The sequence below is a fragment of the Pleurodeles waltl genome, chromosome 5, assembly GCF_031143425.1.
Source record: "Pleurodeles waltl isolate 20211129_DDA chromosome 5, aPleWal1.hap1.20221129, whole genome shotgun sequence".
Taxonomy (NCBI): Eukaryota; Metazoa; Chordata; class Amphibia; order Caudata; family Salamandridae; genus Pleurodeles; species Pleurodeles waltl.
Genome location: NC_090444.1, coordinates 1,290,675,126 through 1,290,694,005, shown reverse-complemented (window position 1 = coordinate 1,290,694,005; position 18,880 = coordinate 1,290,675,126). Strand labels below are relative to the sequence as shown.

Below are 18,880 nucleotides of genomic sequence, written 5' to 3'. Positions count from 1 at the left end.
TTACATAATTTACAAGAAGAAAGGTATTACTACTCTTCCTCCACAGCAGATTTGCCACGATTGTGGTTATTTAAAATTAAGACTTGTGTAATAATCTACCTAAAGTGTAATTGGTCAAGAAAATAAATGAGAAGTACTTCTACTAAATGCCCTTCTGCTTGTTGCCGTGATTTACATCAGAACAATAATCTGATTTATTCCAATATCATAGGTTTGCTCTGCAAATTCTTCCTTGAAATAAATCCAGTATTGACGAAAATCTGAACATAATTAGCCCCAAGCAAATTACGTCCTTTCGGGCAGTAAAATGCGCGATGAGTGCTACTGCACCCGCTGCACATTAGCATTGCTGTCGGCTCTATTACGAGCCGGCAGCAATGTTGATGTGACTTTTCCGCTGGGCCAGCGGACAGTAACAATGTTACCGTCCACTGGCCCAGCAGAAAAGTCCAAATAGGGAGCCAGAAATACCGCCAGCACTGGCGGTATATTGGCACCCACCACTTCTGCGGTCTTCTGTGAAGACCACCGAAGTTGTGATGAGGGCCTAAATATGGTAAGAGGTGATCTACCCCTCTCTTCCTCTGGCGCATAGGTCACCACTGACATGGTGCGTAGGACTCCTTTATTTCACAGCTAGTGTGGTCTCTGCCACCACCTAAGGGGTCAGTAGCGCACCAGACCTTGGCTGGTTTCCTGACATCACCTAGTATACTGCATACATTGAGAGATTTGTTAGTGTTTTAAGTGATTAGATACATTTGGTAATAACTCACTTACACTTCCCCAATCACCAGTAGATTAGGTTTTTGGCTCTGAAAAATGACCCTGATCGATAACGACAAACATTGGCAAGAAACATGTTGACCCATTTTAACATCAGTTTATGAGCTGCCTTGGGCCATTGTCTCCATATTCAGCCACCCACTGTTTTTAATCATAATAGAAGGAACTCATATTACATTTACTCAGGTACCTCCTAGTTATTTTTAACTCACTTTACACCAATCTACATTGAGAGCACCTCCTACTACACTTCACAACTGCATCATATTTCAAAAGACCCTGGCACACTTGCATATTAAATCTTGAGGGGGCCCCCCTGCAAAGTACCTTGAGGGGGTCCCCTCCCCCATGGACCTAGACAGGGGCCTGCCACCTGTGCACAGTGTACTGTGCTGAGGCGCCCTCTGGAGCTTGGGGCCCCCCACACAACAGAGCCTGTGTGGGTCTTTGCTACACCACTGCTCCAGCAAGCAAAGGGTGCCCTTGAGGGGACCGTTGGGCATTGAAGTGCCTCCCAAAGAGGATCTGCCTGATGAAGCATGACACCTATTTGAGTGTGTGAGGGCTCTTCCTTCTGAACAATCAGATACCCCAATCTGAGTTCTCTGCTGCTAACCAAACTCATTTCCCTATTCTTTTCTTTTCCTTCCTTTTTGAAGACCCTAGAGGAACTGCATACCATATTGAATTAGATATTCTGTATGGGAGCTTGTATGCTGGACCTAAAAGTGGTCTCACCCCTACTTTGTGTTTGGTTAAAAAGGAACTGAACCAGGTCCTGGCTTCATCTACAGCTCCTTTCACTTTTTAACACTAATCAACAAGAATGACTTGTCAGCAAAATATGAATGCTGCATCTCCTGTGCCTTAGACATTAAACAAAGAGAATTAGCGGTGGGCAGAACTCATAGAGTTTCACTCTGAGGAATTCTGTGGAGCTATCTAAAAACTGTGCAATATTCCAAGGAGTTCCCCAAGCAGCAAAATTCAGCACATTGTGCAGCTTGCACTGATTTTTAGGGCATTCAGTGTGAGCAGCACCACGCAGTCCGCCAGCGAGTGATACTTATTTCTGCTGCTCGAGTAGATTTTCTACTCTAGCTGCAGCTTTCTCAATGCGAATAGCAGCTTTCTCAATGCTAATGGTAGTGACCAGTTTCGGCGTTGTGCATTGAGAAATCTCGCCGGGAGGCAGTTTATCATGCCAATGACACTCAGCTAATCATCTCCCTCACCAACGACCCACACACAGCCAAAACCAACTTCCACAAAGGAATGAGGGCAGTCACCGCCTGGATGAAGGAGAGCTGCCTCAATCTTAACACCTAAAAAACAGAAGTCCTCATAATCGTCAACAACCCCTCAGCCTGGGACATCTCCTGGTGGCCCATTGCCCTCGGAAGCGCTCCGACCCCCACCGAGCACACCTGCAACTTCAGCTTCATCCTGGACTCAGCACTCTCAATGAACCATCAAGTCAGCACAGTCTCCTCTTCCTGCTTCAACACCATGTGCATGCTCCGGAAGATCTTCAAATAGATCCCAACCGAATCCAAAAGAACAGTCACCCATGCCCTCGTCAGCAGCCGCCTAGACTACGGCAATGTACTCTACACCGGAACCACCACCCAGATACAGAAAAGACTGCAACGCATCCAGAACGCCTCCGCCTGTCTCATCATGGACACCCTCAAACACAGCCACACCTCCGCTCTACTGAGAGACATGCACTGGCTCCCAATAGACAAGAGAATCACATTCAAGCTTCTCACGCACGCCTACAAAGCCCTCCACAACCCCGGACCAGAATACCTCAACCAAAGACTTCACTTCTACACACCCACCAGACAGCTCCGCTCTGCCGACCTCGCACTCGCCGCCGTCTCACGCATCCGGAAGGCCACAGCAGGAGGAAGACCCTTCTCCCACCAAGCTGCCAAGACCTGGAACTCCCTTCCCATCCAGCTCAGAAGATCTCCCTCTCTATCACAATTCAGAAAGGACCTCAAAAATTGGTTTTTCACCTAACCCCCTCTGTTCATCGACGGCCTCTCACTTACTGCCCCCCCCCAGCGCCTGGAGACCCTAGCGGGTGACTAGTCGCGCTTTACAAGTATTATGATTGATTAATAGCACTCAGTTTCCTCGCTCACCAATTTAATGTTGGTGAATCGCGCCTGAGATAAAAATCTGTCACATGGCAGTTGGCAGAGTTTTTCTGGAACTCCATGATCCTAGCAGAGTGTGGAGTGGGCAAACTCTGCCAGAGGAACGGAGTTTACTCCCACCCCTAAAGAGAATCAGAAATAACATTATGGGTCTCTACTCTGCCAGAATCACGACTAACAACCCCAGTTTACAATTTAAATACTTCTGTATTATACCTTTATTTTCATAAACACGTTCATAATGCAAATAACACAGAGACAACTTTAAACGTACATAAATGTCATTCGCACATGGCAATGTTGCAATATTTTAACAATACTTTACTCTATTTGTAGGCAACTCTGGTGCTTTTTATATGTGTTACATTACAAGAACAATAGCGAATAGCAAAACACGCAGTCATCAGTCAAAAGGCACCCCTCACGGTGTTGCCTCTCTCTCCATTAATAGCACTCAATATAAATCCTAACAGGAAAATTAAAAGTCAGACTTATTGGTTTTGTGAATGCTTGTTATCCACGTTATGCTTCTATTGTCTAGTGAGTAGCTCATCGCACTCTGTGCATTCACAGCACCAGAATGCATTTAGATATTGAAATCTAAATTAAATCATCCTCATAGAGAAATTAAATTCTGGGCGAACATTAAAAAGCAACATTCTAATAAAATGTCAGGTCAATGCATTCCATTCCAAAACACATTTCTTTAATTTCAGCATGGAAAAAACGATAGGAAGCGGCGAAAATTGAAATGCTGCTTTTGTAAGTAGAAGTGATTGGATTCTTACCCGGCATAATGGTTTTCTTGCAGCTGAAGCACTTGGAAGAATATTCATTAGAATAGCATTCAATACACAGTAAGAGGTCCATCCTGGAAGCGAAGGGCTTTTCCACTAAAGAGTGATGGCACTTGGCGCACTTGAAGCAGGCCTCGTGCCAGTGCCGCTCTTTGTACTCCAGATCCTTGAAGGCAAAGAAAGACAGAAGGTCAAGCAGAGACTTTCCATTCAGAACTGAACTTTATTCACGTTTGTCAGCCACGGGGCATCAGATGGAGCTCACAGTTTTCAGAATGCAGGTGCGCAAGAGCAAACGATTTAAAAAAGGACAACACGAATGGCAAAATCACTCTGCCTGATCTTACCGAGTTACAGCTTGAGGTGTAATAGAAATGGCCTGGGACAGTCCAGATCTATTGACATACGTGTGAATTGTATTCATGTTTCTGTGGATAAAAATGTAAATCCATTAAGAGAACCTATAAAATCTGCGCTACCAGCAGTAAACACGTGTATGTATTTTTCTAAAAGTATTGCAAAAAAATCAATCAACAAAGTACATCGGGGTATTCATTGATTTTATAACCTAAGTATTCTTGAAAAATTTGAAAGCAAGCTAATCGAAGTTTCTTCTGTTCTTCTCACAATTCCTGACATGCCTTCTGTGGATCCTGGCATGAAGTTTCTCTTCCGCTCACACTCATTTCTCATCAGCCCCCTGAGTCATGAAGGCGAATTCTCTTGTGTTAAAATGTTCCACAAAATCCAGTCATTTGGGACACGAGAAAACCTCCCGTATGTGACTGAGAGAATTGGCTTGGGGAACTACCCACAAAGATTCATGACGTGGGCGGTTGTTATTTAGGCCAGTCTGCAGCTCACAATCGCTGTAGCAATAAATCCCTCGTACTTTATTCAGCTACAAGTAATAGCGCCAGCCTGTGTTTCTATCCATTCTTGGAATACACCCCTCCTTCTTCAGTCAGTATTTAAATCTGTCGTACTTCAGCTAGTACCAGTTGTGTCGCCTGCAGGGGCGTAGCTTAGTCTGTATGATTGAGAGGGGGGCGGGGGGTCGGGGGAATGTGCTTCTAATTTCCCAACAATCATGCTGGCGTACAATGTCAAAACATATTATACGTCCAGCAGGGCGCATGAGGGGTACTAAAGAGGCAGTGGAAAGAGAGACGAATGCGGATTAGCAGGGATACTAAGTGAATATAACTGTATATTTTGTAAAATATCTAACATTTTTAAGACTTTCAAAGCAGTGAGGGAGAGTCTGTGTGTGTTTTCCTATGTGTTTCTGTAAAAAATTATTGTGAAATCCAACAGACACCTCACCATACCGGACTGAAAGCATCTGTACCCAACTACTTTCAAGAAAATGAATTTATTAGGGGGGTTTTGTCGTGTCCCACGACGCACTAGCGCGCGGCCCAAAGCAAGACTCGGAGCCGCCTGGATATATTTACGGATTACTTTATTGCTTTCTAACTCTAACCAACAACCCCTTTCCCGCCTCCTGCTTCCCTTTTTATACCTTCCCCCCTGTCGTCATGGTACAAAACATCTTGCACCTTTGGAGGAGGGGTGGTTCTCCATTTCCCCCTTCCTTGTCTCAGTCTGTGGTGTTGACGGCTTCCGGCGTCAAACACTACATCCCTCCCCAACGGGGAGGAGTACGAACAAAACTTTAACAGAACATTTTAAAGCGTCTTATTTAAAACTTGTGGCCACTGTCAGGCCTGAAACTGTACTTGGGCTGCTGTCTCTGTAAATCAGTCACATGCAAAATCGGCGTATCGCCGTGATGGATCAGGGTTGCTTCTTAGCATGTATCTTCCTCTGCCGGACCGCCCTGATGCTTGGACTCTTTCTTCGCTCGGGACAGGTGTTCTTGTTCCTGTCACCTGGTCTTGCCCTTGCTCCGTTGGTTGATCTGTCTGGTGCTCCAGGTTGGTTCCTGTTCCTTCTCCTGCTGTGTCCCACTCATCGGGCTCCATGACTGACTGTGCTCTTTCTCCGGTGCTGTTCCTGTCACCTCCACCGGGTGTATCCTGGGCCAGACGTTTAAACAACGCCACGTTTCGGGTTACGGTCTCTGATCCTCTTTGGGCTGTCACCATGGTGCCTTTTATGGCAGTCACTGTCCATGGTCGTGTTTCGAACGGCAGACGGAACTTGCTGCCTGGGTGGCGGGCTTTAACCAGGACAGTATCTCCCCCTTGCATCCTTGTCTCCCGTGTTCTCCTTTTCTGGGAGGCATATCTGTTTGTAGCGTTTCTCCTTTCCGCTGAATTGTTTGGTTGCGGGGTTCTCGTCGTCCAGGATGGGTGATGCGGGATGACGTCCATCACTGTTCTGCCAAAACAGAGTTGGCTGGGAGTGGCCCCTGTGGTGGCGTGAGGAGTTACTCTGTATTCTCTCAGGAAGGCATAGATTGCTCTTTCCGTGTCTTCTGCTTCTGCCATCGCTATGCGGATGACCTTGTTCAGGGTTCTTACAAACCGTTCCACTTCCCCATTTGCTTGCGGCCATCGAGGTGTAATGCGTCGGTGTTTGGTGTTGATTGACGCTAGGAAGTTGGCCCACTCATGGCTGTTGAACTGGGGCCCATTGTCCGTATGTATCTCCTTGAAGAGCCCGTGAGTGGCCATTCGTTTTTCAAATTTCAAATTTGGGAATGACGGTTTGCGCGGATGTTGACTGCACTATTTCCACTTCTGGATACCGTGAATAGTCATCGACTACAATAATCAGGTGTGACCCATCGGGTAGATGTCCAAAATCTGCACTCACTCTTTGCCATGGAGCCGGAGGTCCTTCCTCCGTTATGACTGGGGGGTCAGGGTTTCCACTGGCTTGGCAGACAATGCATCTTTTAACTGTGTTTTCAACTAGTTTGTCCAGACCCGGGAACCAGACTTTGTTTCTCAAACGAGCTTTGGATTTGACGATTCCTTGGTGTGCTCAGTGTGCAAGGGACACTGCTCGGTCCGCGAGACTGGAGGGCAGCACAAGGCGGAGACCTCGTAGTAAACAGCCCTCTTCACTTACAGACAGCTCCTGGCGGACATTGAAAAGGGCATGCAGGCAGATTTGGGCCTGTTGTGTGCGGAACGAGTCTGGTCGCTGGAGTGGTCTCCATTCCCCTGTTCGGGTGGCTGCTATGGTGAGTTGCAGGCATTCATCTTGCTCGGTTGCCGTCACCATTTCGCTGAGTGGTATGGGTAAAGGTAGTGCTAGTTCTACTATCAATCTCGTAGTCTTCCGTTTCCTGGGCTTCCTCTTCCTCCTGTGACGTGGCTGGGCGTGCATGTCTGGATAGGAAATCCGCCGGGTTTTTTGTGTCGGGTTGGTAAATGAGCGTGAATTCATACTCTTGCAGTTGTAGGATCCACTTTTCGATTCTTGGTGGAGGTTTGGAGGATGGTCCTTTGAATAGGGGCAGCATGGGCTTGTGGTCGGTGACGACCGAGACTGACTTGCCATAGAGGTAGAGATGAAAATGGCGGCACCCCCAGTGGATGGCGATGGCCTCACGTTCAGTTTGTGAATATCTTTGCTCTGTTGGTGTGAGCGTGCAGCTGGCAAACGCGATAGGGGCCCACTCTCCGAGGTCTTATTTTTGTGCTAAAACCGCTCCTATGCCAGTGGGGCTGGCATCTACTACCAACTGTGAGTGTCGCTGGGGGTCGTAAAAGGCTAATGTGGTGTCGGCCGAGAGTGCTTCCTTGGTGGCTTGAAAAGCCGCTTCTTGCTCCTCGCCCCACATCCATGGTTGGTTTGCCTGTGTGAGCTGCTGCAGCTGTCCTGTGATGTTGGCCAGGTTTCTCATGAACCTCCCACAGTACGTGACCATTCCCAAAAAGCTCCTGACTCCTGTGACCGTTGTTGGTGCTGGGGCTTCCTGGATGTCCTTTACTTCTTGGGGTCCAGTCCCACCCCATGTTTCGAAAAATGGTATCCAAAGAAGCAGATTTCTTCCTTGAGGAAGTCGCACTTGTCTTTGTGAAGTGTCAGTCCTTGTTTTTGCAGCCTGACGAATACGGATCGCAGTCGTTTTAGGTGTGTTTCGATGTTTGGTGCGTGGACCAGGATGTCGTCACTTACATTCAGGACTCCTGGGAGCCCATGCAGAACTTCCTTGATGACGTGTTGGAAGACTTCTGCAGCGCTCGATATGCCAAAATTAAGTCTCTTGTATCGCCACAATCCACTGTGAGTAGAGAAAGTGGTTATGGGTCTGGATTCGGGGTGTAGCGTGATCTGGTGATACCCCGACCGAAGGTCCATTTTGGAAAACCAGCAGGATCCTGCTAGCTCGCTGAGGATATCGTTGATTGTTGGGGTGAGGTGCCGTTCTCGTTTAATTGCCAGATTGGGCATGCACATGTCAACGCATATCCGGACCGCATCCGTCTGTTTGGGTTTCTTTGCGACCACGATTGGGGACACCCATGGTGTTGGACCCATGACCTTCTCAATGATGCCCGCTTGTTCTAGCATTTGGAGTTCTTGTTCCACTTTGGGGCGAAGGTGGAATGCAACGCGGTGATGTCTGAGTGCAGTCGGGGTGATGGACTTATCGTTGTGGAGCCGTAGCGGGGGGCCTTTCAGGCAGCCTATGCGTTCGAACAGTGTGTTAAATTCTTGTGTGAGGTGACAAAGTGTCCATGCGTGGATGCTGAAAGCAAAGTGTATTAGCTCCAGATCTTGGGCCGTTTGGCAGCCTAATAGGAACCCTTCGCCGTCTTTGGAGACGTATACTTTTGTGGCTTTCCCCGTGTCCACGTGGGAGATCTCTGTGGTGAATGCACCTGCTATCACTAGAGGGCGGCTGCTTCCAAACGCAAACACCTGTATGTTGGTGGGTTTTAGTGGCGGCAGTGGCTTAGGCAGTTTGTTGTATACGTCCATGGCCATCAGCTTTATTGAGGCTCCTGTGTCTACCAGTGCCGGTATGGGTGTTCCTTGGATCGTGACTTGACAAGTGGGTAGGCGTCGGCCCCCAACAGCATGTATGATGTGCACCACATGTGAGTCATTGTCCATGTCGCTGTCAGATTCTGGGTCTAGAGTAGTTTCAACCATTTTGATGGTTTTCTTCGGGCCGGTGTTTGTTTGTTTAGGTGCCGATCTGCACACTTTAGCGAAGTGGTTTACCTTTCCGCATGCGCTGCATATTTTGCCCCACGCCGGGCAGGTTGTTTGGTGTGGTGCTGGGCCTCCGCGCCATTTGCACAATCTGTTTTTGAGTCTTCCTTTGTAGGTGTCTCTTTGTTGCGACCCATCGGTTGTTACTGCGTTGGCCGTTTCTGCCTTCGGTTGGGTTGCAGGGGCTTGTTCCATATGCGTTGCTCGGGCTCGTGCCAGTTCCTGTGACTGCCCCAGTGTGAGGATATCTTTCATGGCCATGTTTGGTTGCTGCAGGACGCGCTACCGAAGTTTTGACGACGAGCATCCCTGAATGAATTGCGCTCTGATTTAGTCCTCTTCGTCGGGCAGTGTGCACGTGCTGGCATTTCTTTGAGCCTGGCGTAGAAGACATCAACGGACTTGTCAGTGACTTGTCGGGCTTGGCGCAGGAGGAATCTCTCATAGTCTGGGTTCGCATATGGCTCGAAGTGTGCTGTGATTGCCCCTTTTAGAGTTTCATATGTCCGTGGCCTCGCCTCCGTGACTGACTTGAAAATTTTGTGTTTGTCTGCTCCTCCGATATGGAGAAGGAGGGGTCTTCTCCTTTCTGGTTGCACATCAAGTGCTTCGAAGTATGTTTCGAGGTGCTCTACCCAGACTTTCCACCTTGCTGCTTGGGTGGGGGGCGCACCTGTGACTGTGAAAGGCTCTAGTGGTGGTATGCCAGCCATGCTGATGGTGGCTCTGGTGTGGGTAAAGGCTTTATTTTGTGGGCCTTTGTTGTTCCTCTCCTTTTTTTTTGTTGTTGAAAAAATGACAAAAATGGGCGAGAGAGATGCGGTGAACTTTTCCTCCTTGAGGTGTGCTGTCTTTAATGTGGATTATGCACCAAAAGTTTGTTTGTGTAATTTTTTTTTTCTTCAAATATATCTTTTTTTCCTTCTTTTCCTGCTTTTATGTGCGTGCAGACTTGCGCAGCGGAGTAGTAGCTATTCAGTTACATTTTTTAAAAAAAAAGGATGCCCCTTTTTTTTTGTGTTTGTGCAGAATCCGCAAAGCCTTTGTGCTATTTTTCCTTTCGTTGTTGCAGAAACGCGCAGCGGAGCTCACATTACCTCTGGGGTGTCCCTGATGCTCTGTTAGGCTCGTCTCCTGTGAGCCATGTGGCGCAACGGAGCTGACAGGCTTAGGCCGGGAATGTGCGGGAGCGTGTCAGGGGAAAATCCTCCTTACCTGACACGCGTCGTCTCTCTGGATGTCTCCGGCAAGTGCGGGCCGCAGCTCCCAGGAGCACCGCCTCCCGGAGTCACGTGTGCGTTGGTATGCCGGAGCTCCGGCCGCCGCGTTGTCAAATGCCGGTCGATGCTGAGCAGGGCAGCAGCGAACCTTGCTGGGCAAACCAGTGTACCGTGCCTCCGGCGGTCAGGACGCGGGAGCGAACGGTTGCAGGTGGTTCTCGCCTGCAGGCCAGGTAGGACCAGGGTCCGCCGTCTTTAGCTGTGGGTCTGGGGTTGGCCCACCTCGTCGCCAAGTTGTCGTGTCCCACAACGCACTAGCGCGTGGCCCAAAGCAAGACTCGGAGCCGCCTGGATATATTCACGGATTACTTTATTGCTTTCTAACTCTAACCAACAACCCCTTTTCCACCTCCTGCTTCCCTTTTTATACCTTCCCCCCTGTCGTCATGGTACAAAACATCTTGCACCTTTGGAGGAGGGGTGGTTCTCCATTTCCCCCTTCCTTGTCTCAGTCTGTGGTGTTGACGGCTTCCGGCGTCAAACACTACAGGTGTAACACCCCAAACACTACGCCTGCTGCCCCCCCCCCCTCCAAGCTACACCGCTGGTCGCTAGCCTGGATTGGTATTAAATCTTAGAATAAATCCGTTGTGCTTCAGCCAGCATCCCAGTACCAGCTGTGCGCTAGCCTGTGTTGGTTTTCATTGTTAGAATACATCTGTAGTACTTAAGTCTGTACCAGCAGTGTCACTAGCCTATGTCGTATTCATTATTGGAATAAATCTGTCATACTTCATGCAGCACCAGCCGTGGCGTTAGCTTGTGTTAGGGTTCATTCTTAGAATGAATCGATTAACTTCAATTAGTACCCACTACTACCCTGTATTTATTATTTATTCTTAGGATAAATCTGTTGTACTTAATTCAGTACCAGCAATTTTGCTAGCTTGTATTAGTAGTCATTCCCCTTTCCTTTCTGATGCACAATTTTTCTGTGCATGACAATTCAAGCAGTGATATGAAAATATGAGGAAATTACCAAAAATTAGACAGAAATTTTACAAATGTTAAGAATTAGCAGAAAAATTCTAAAATTTTCAAAATCTGCTGGAAACAAGGTAATATACATTTTCCACAGCCAAACCAATGCCACAGATTGAGACTGTTCCCACTGATAGGTGTCTTTGAACAGGCTCAACTTATAATTTTGTGAGGCTAAAATTGTGTTTGCGAATTAATGATCTGTTTTAAATACATACGGGCAGATTTATAAAAGGGTTGCGTCGCTTTTGCACCACGTAATGGGGTGCAAGCGCAACACAACCCTTCAAGCCATGCAAGGCCACCTTGCGTGGCCCTGAGTGGCTTCATAAATCAGGAGTAACACAAAGCAGCACAAATTGCTTCATTACCTTGCTCCAGGGAGGCATTCCATGGATAGTGCGTGGATGTCCCTCGCAACACCCAGGGGTTTTGATGCATTCCCAGATTTACTATAAGTGATAGACCTGGGAATGCACCAAAACTGCTATGCGTCCCTAGGTGAGGCGTAACGAGGAGAATATGTGTATTTGTCCTTGTTACTTCCTCTTCTATCTGTGCTTCAGCACACATAGAGCGAGGAAAATGCCTCAGGGGATTGATTGGTTTTCTGCGGGAAAGTGCCCCTTCCTGCATAAAAATGATCCTGCTTACAACACAGTCACTTTTGCACCATGGTGTAAGGGTGCCTGCATGGGTGCAAGGCAGCACATTGTGCATCAGCACTGGGAAAAGACAGGAATGTGCCATATAATACTGTATATGGCACATTCCTTCCCTTTCTCTGTCACGCAGTGCAGCACAGCAAGGCGACTTGCTGCACTGCGCTGCATTGCGCTGCATCACTTCTTGAAAAATATGCTCCATTTAAACTCAGCAGAATAACTACCACGAATATTATTTAAAATGCTTGGAAAAGAAAGGGCCAAATAAGAGTTGTCAATGGCTGGAGATCAAGCATGAAGCCTGAACAGTGAATAAATGTACTGGTCCCAAAACAAGGTCACAAAGAGAAATTAATGTGAGTTTTTTTTTAGAGATGGTTTGCTCACAGGTTATTCCCCATGTCCTTTATGCAACCTTTTCCTCTCATCATTTGGAGTGCTTAACAACTAGATAGTAAATTAGTTAAAGTCATTGGGAGCCCTCAAATGTTGAGAATAACAACCAGACAAAAAAAGATACGAGTGGTGATACCGGTCCAGCGAGTAGTGGCCACCTGGTCAAGTGAGGAAGAAGGAGAAGTGAGGCGAGGAGTAATGAAAAAGGACAGAGTCTGAATGTTAGTGCTGATGACCTCTTAGAAATAGAACAAATCAGCCACTATAGCTGTAAGCACTAAAGATTAAAGGTAAGACTTGAAGATGGTATTACTGTATCTTACTTATGATGGAGTCGTTCCCAATAATCTGACACCACAGGCACTGATCACAAAGTTACACAGACCACCAGGTACAGTCTATTTTGAAAATGAAAAAACAAAGACGACACATGGAGTTGAGGAAATGAGGCGTCGCTTGGGCCGGTGCGGCATCAGTCCCTAGAGGCATCCGGGGAGATGATGTGTCGATTCCGCACTGAGGCAGGTGGAGGTGCAGTGTGTGACATCAGTGGTATTGCAGCAACGTCGTACTTGTGTTGAGGCCATGATCATTGCTTTCAGTGATGTCCACAGAGCTGGAGCAGGCTGCTGAGTCAGTGCAGGAAGCGCTGAAGTCATTCCCAGCTTTGCTGAAGTCAGAAAACTAGCTAAAATCCAGTGGATGAAGTCTTTGCTGTCCCTGAGACTTCAGAATAGGAGGCAAGCTCAACCCAAGGCCTTGGTGAGCACTTTTTGGGGAAGACAGAGTCCTTCCAGCAAAGTCAGAGGCCAGCAGGGCAGCAGGGCAACAAGAAGGGCAGGCAGCAGTCCTTCTCAGAAAAGCAGTCCAGATGAGTCCTTTGGGCAGCCAGGCAATTCCTCTAATAGAGTGCAGGTGTAGATCCAGAAGTGTGATTTGGTAGCATAAGAGACCCAGTTTATATACCCAAAATTGCCTTTTAAGTGGGGAAAACCTCAAAGAGTGGTTTTGAGGTGCACAGGTTCTCCTCTCAGCCCAGCCCTGTCTGCCAAGATGTCTGTGGGTGGTTATCAGTCCTTTGTGAGAGGGCAGGCCACTGACCTTTGAATGTAAGAGAGAGCCCCTCTACCCTCCCTGCCCAGGAAGACCCATTCATTAATGCAGATGTGTGTCCTGTGTTTATGGCTGTATGGGTGGAATGCACAAGGGGAGCTGTCAACCAGCACAGACAAGGATTGAAGATAGGGCTGTAAGGCACAGATGGCAGTAAGTGCAGAGAAATGCCTACTTTCTAAAAGCGTAATTTCTAAAATAGTAATATTAAATCCAACTTCACCAGTAAGCAGGATTTTCTTTTACCATTCCGGCCATACTGAATATGACAGGGATACTCCTTCCAGGTCGGAATCTACCACTCATATGTATATGAGGGCACTTCTAATGCTAGTATATGAGAGGAGCAGTCCTCCCAGTAGTGGTAAACAAATTTATGAGCTTTTCACTACCAGGACATGTAAAACACATAAGTATATGTCCTACTTTTTATCTACATAGGACGTGCCATATAGGTTACCTAGAGCCTACCTTCGGGGTGACACATGGTAAAAAAGGGGAGTTTAAAGCTTGGCAAGTAGTTTTAAATGCGAAGTCGTAGTGGCATTGAAACTGCACAAATACAGGCCTAGCAATGGCAGGCCTGGGACATGGTTAAGGGGCTACTTATGTGGATGGCCTAAGCAGTGCTGCAGGCCCACTAGTAGCATTTCATTTACAGGCCCTAGGCACATGTAGTGCACTTTACTATGGACTTAAAGGTACATTAAATATGCAAATTGGGTAAGAACCAATGTTACCATGTTTAGGGGAGAGAACATATGCACTTTAGCACAGGACAGCAGTGGTAAAGTGTGCAGGGTCCTAAAACCAGCAAAAGCAGGGTCAGAAAAATGAAGGTAGGCAGTCATATCTAACAAATAGATAATAAAGTAATCATTTGTATCTATTGTAAGTATATTATAATATAATATTATACTCTATCATAACATGGAGGAAGGATGGGCAGGGGAACTGGTAACAATAATGACCCATTTAGGGAGCACCACATGAGGGTCACTATCGGTAGCAACAGGAGGCATCCGTTCTTGGGTTTCCATTAGGAATATTACCATTTGCATTTAATTCATTATCACCATTTATTACAAGACGAAGCACCTCCCCCAAAATGCTGGAAATTAATTCACGACTTCTGGTCTTGTCTAACAAACCAGCATCAATTGTCTTAACTGTGCAAAATGAGAGCAATACCAGGAAATATTGGATCCAGTATATAATATTTACACTCACTCTACGATTTAAGAAACTTTAGTCACAATTTGAGACAGGAGAGATGAATCTCAGTAATTTCTGCAAACAACAAGTGTTCACTGAAATGATAATGAAAGCATTGACTAGGCTCCCAATATAGCCCACTGCCAAGGGCTATAGTGGTTGTTAAATACCCTCAACCCATCTAGCTCAGGCCTATAATGAGGGTGATGGCCTTTAAAAAAAAGGTGTAGCCTAAGGTAAAAGTTCTATAAGGGCATTAGAACATCTACACATTAAGGGATGAATGCTCTAACTTAAAAGCGGAGACACAGAAAGACAAGTTTTGGAATGTTGGAGCATAAGGCTTATACCAGCCATTATAAGACTGGAGCCACTCCATTGTCTTCACTGGAGCTGTCAACATTCCAATGTTCTAATATAGCCTTAGAACCCTCCGTAGAGGGCTATACCGGCCATTAAAGGAACTGTACCCGGCCTTTTACAAGGAAGAGGGCCTTTAATGGCCGGTAGAGCCCGCTACGGCGGGTTCTAAGGCTATTAGAACATTCTGCCACTCGGGGCAGAATGTTCTATTAAATGAAACAAATTCATCACGAAGCCCGAGGGGATTAAAATCCCCTCGGGCTCCGTGAGGCTTTGTTCACAGCTGTTGCTGTGAACAAAGAGAACATTGGAATGTTGGCTCTGGGCTTTTACCGGCTAGTAAAAGCCTGGAGCACTCCATTGTCTGCAATGGAGATCCGAACATTCCAATGTTCTAATATAGAGAATAATAAGAAATAACTGGAGCTACTAGGTCCTGAGATGAAAATACATGATGACTTCCTCAATGACGCTGTGATAGCCCCAGTTGGAGCTATTGTGTTTCTAAGCTCTTTAGTGGGGTTTAATCTTTTAAAATTCATACCATTAATTGTATACATTGGATTTTCATCATTTTGACCTTATGTTATTCAGATAAATAATATCTGTTTTTCTAAACCTGGCTGGCGTATTTTTCTGGTGTTTTCAATGTGTTACTGTATGAGGTATTGCACAAGTACTTTACACTTTGTCCTCTATGTTAAGCCTGACTGCTCTGTGTCAAGATAACAGAGGGTGGGCACAGGATAATTTGGATTGTGTTGTGACTTACCCTAAATGGGATTGTGGTCCCTACTTTGACAAGGGTGTATGCCTCTGCCAAAGAGAGATCTGATTTCTAACTCTGCGGATTGCTTCCCTACGTCACACAGTGAAGACTATTGTGTGTGTTTTTCATTATGTATGTAGGTGCACCAGAGGATATATTTAATAAAGCTATTTTTAATTAATAGTACAAACTAACTAAACATTTCCCCTACAACCATTGTTCTACTATAAAATTTAGATAACCTGGCTCTTAGGATCACATGGTCTCCCCATCATTTTTTGTGCAACCTTTCTCCATAGCGAGGTTGTTCTCAGGGGTGAGAACTCCTACCATGCTGTCTATATCACAGTTTCTGGTGTTCCAAGGAAAATTATGCACTGCTTGATGAAGCACCTGTCTCTAGTTCCTGATCCCAGCTATGGATGGGTCTGGCCATTAAAGATACACTGGACCATGTGTACACTAAGCCAAAAGCAGACCTTTCAGAGTCTAGGCCTCCACCTTTGCCTCTTATCAAGGAAACCTCATTTGCAGGGAACTATTAATCTGTTTTGAGGGTATGAAGAACAATTCTACTGAAACAAATGCAGACCTTCAATCAGAAAGTGCTACAAGTCTCAACCCCAGTGAAGCTTCTGATCCATGTAAACTGGTTTGAGCATGTGTTACTGGTATCTCAAGTTAGGGCAAACTTTCCACCTCTTTTGGTCCTACTACCTAGGGTATCCCTTCCAGCTCGTCTCTGTCACTTCTTAGGATATAGGACTTCATTTTCTCTATCTACCTCTAAAATTAACAACTACCAGAGGGATTCATGTGGAAAGGTGGCTAAACTCTTTTAGGCTCTTGAAGGAGACTCTTTTTGTTGCCATTTTGATTAATATTTCACCATTCATCAGTTCATTCAATGTAATCAATAAATAATTCCATATCGTGAGTGAGCCACAGCAATAACACCAAGAAAATGAGGGTGTCTGACATTTCAATGGAATGTCTCATTGACAAGGCAGTTCTTTAAGAGTTAACCTTCATGAGCGCTGCTGTTGCTAAATGTGTCCTCGCTGAGTGTGGTTCTAATGCAGAGGCACATTCTCTTGATCCAAGACTCCATATTCCACCTCTCACATCTAATTTCCTAGCAATATGTGTTGGAGTAGCCTTTGTGCACCTGGCTATCTAGATGTGTACACATTAAGGGGTCAGTTGGGGACCAATATCAAATTTCGGGCTCCCTTCTCTCCTGAAACAGTACTTCAGATTACCTACTGAACTGCTGACTTTCAGCTAGCTTGAGGATCTATCTTCTTTGAACATAGATGGTTGGTACTGTAGGCCAATCACAGAACTCATACAATGATTTTGCAGAACTAATCTATTCCATACCTTGCATGTACTAGTCCAAGCTCATGTAATAGTATTCATTTGTTTCTCACTGTCTTCTATTTCTAGTCTATCTTGGACTCTTGCTTTAAGTAAATATTTTCTCCACAGTGACAGTCTTCCATTTCTAAATTTCAATAATTTATATACAAGACACTCAGGCTACAGACTCTTCTCATTTGGCTGCTATTTAGCATCCCATGACTTTATGATTGATCAGAAGTCACTCCTCCGGGGTTTGGGTACAATTGTAGTCCTAATATTTGTTTTATAGGGTGGATACTGTTTCCACAATGTCAATCATATTTGTGGCAGCTTTCCTGTCTTGGTCTGCTTGACCCTTCGTATTGGTAATTATTATCTACTGCAACCATTTGGGGATGTCAATTACCAATATTTGATTTGAATATCAGAGTTTCGTGACGATTTGCTGCTCAGCTGTTTTTATTGAAGGTCCTAGTACCACTTTTATCATTATGATTGGTTATTTTAATGTCATCATGGTTATTGATGCAGAGTCTCTAGTTTAAGACTATGACATCGATTAAAATCATGAGTTTCCTAAAGATTATTCCCATGGATTTTTAGTTACTGTAGGGATTTTCATTTTTGCATTTGGCTTTTTTAGCTATGTTGGGTGTTTCTTTATCCAACAGACCATTGTGATGTGCATAAACAGGCCAGTATGGTTTCACTTTTTACTATATTTTAGTCTAAGGGAAATTGTTAAAATGTATTAGTGACTCTGATTATCAGCAGAGATTGAGAGAGACCGCAATTGTCTGTCTTTTGTCCTTTGTTTTCAGTTTTTCCCATTTTCTACTGTGCCCATGCTTGTAAGATCAATAGTTGAAACAATCCATGAGCAATTGCAGAAGGCTTCGCTCGTCAGAGGGTGACCTTGAGAACTTTACTAGCACTGTTGCAACAGCATGCCCACTACTCATAAAAGTCTTAGATCTAAGTGCAATTGGTGTCCATATTTGTGCTAGCTTTGATGAAATTCCATATTCTTATTACCTATTTTTTGTCAAAAAATTTAATAATAAGTCTAAATTTATCGGTGAATGTGCATGAAAGAGAGGTTCAACTTATGTAAAGCAGTTAAAACATTTCTGTGAGTTCAAAGAGGGGGGCATTTCACAAAACCATGGCACCTAGGGAATGCTTTGTCGATCACCAAGATTGAGTTCAAAAGAAATGTTTAGGATGACCGTGCAGAACTGTCTAGAACAACGGAGAAGAGGACTTTGTGGATCTGAGGGATGGGGAGCAATTGCATTGTTGATTTAACCTTCGATGTCGCTGTGGCTGTTCCTGCTCAGAGATAGAGATAGATAAATTACTTCTCTGGTCTTTATGCCTGTACTTATTTGAAGTCATGTCCCATGTTAGTTCTCTGGCTAGTTTAGGAAGAATTTAACTCTAACCTAAATTAGTATATAGGACATTAGTAGAAAACACCTCAAACAAACCTCCTGGATCAGATGGTCTCCTCATTGACATGTACAAGGTTAATTTAGATCTGTGGGCTCTGCATCTGACTCGGACTCTAAACACCCTACATGAAGCATTTGCCCAGACTGCTGGAATTTAGCTGTAATAATTAATGTGATGATTGTGGTGTATTAGATGGTATGATTGTGTGACCTTACAGTATAATACATTATCAAAACTGCTTTGGGTCCAGTCAGGTTCATTTGTAAAAACTGTATCCCTGGGTAGCTGTGGGTTTGATCAGCAAGGCTTAAACAAAGGAACGCATGTAAAGCATTTAGAAGAACCAAACAACGAAATAAGAAAGCCACACAACACAAAATAAATC

General features: G+C 45.4%; 1 protein-coding gene across 2 annotated transcripts in view; it reads right to left on the bottom strand.

Annotated features, from left to right (window-relative positions):
* The window catches only part of FHL5 (four and a half LIM domains 5), a 176,606-nt gene that overhangs the window by 53,197 nt on the left and 104,529 nt on the right, over nt 1-18,880 (bottom strand). For both annotated transcript variants that reach the window (XM_069235527.1, XM_069235526.1), the window contains one exon: nt 3,743-3,917. In XM_069235527.1, coding sequence (XP_069091628.1) covers nt 3,743-3,917 — 175 coding nt within the window. The remainder of the gene's footprint in view (nt 1-3,742; nt 3,918-18,880) is intronic.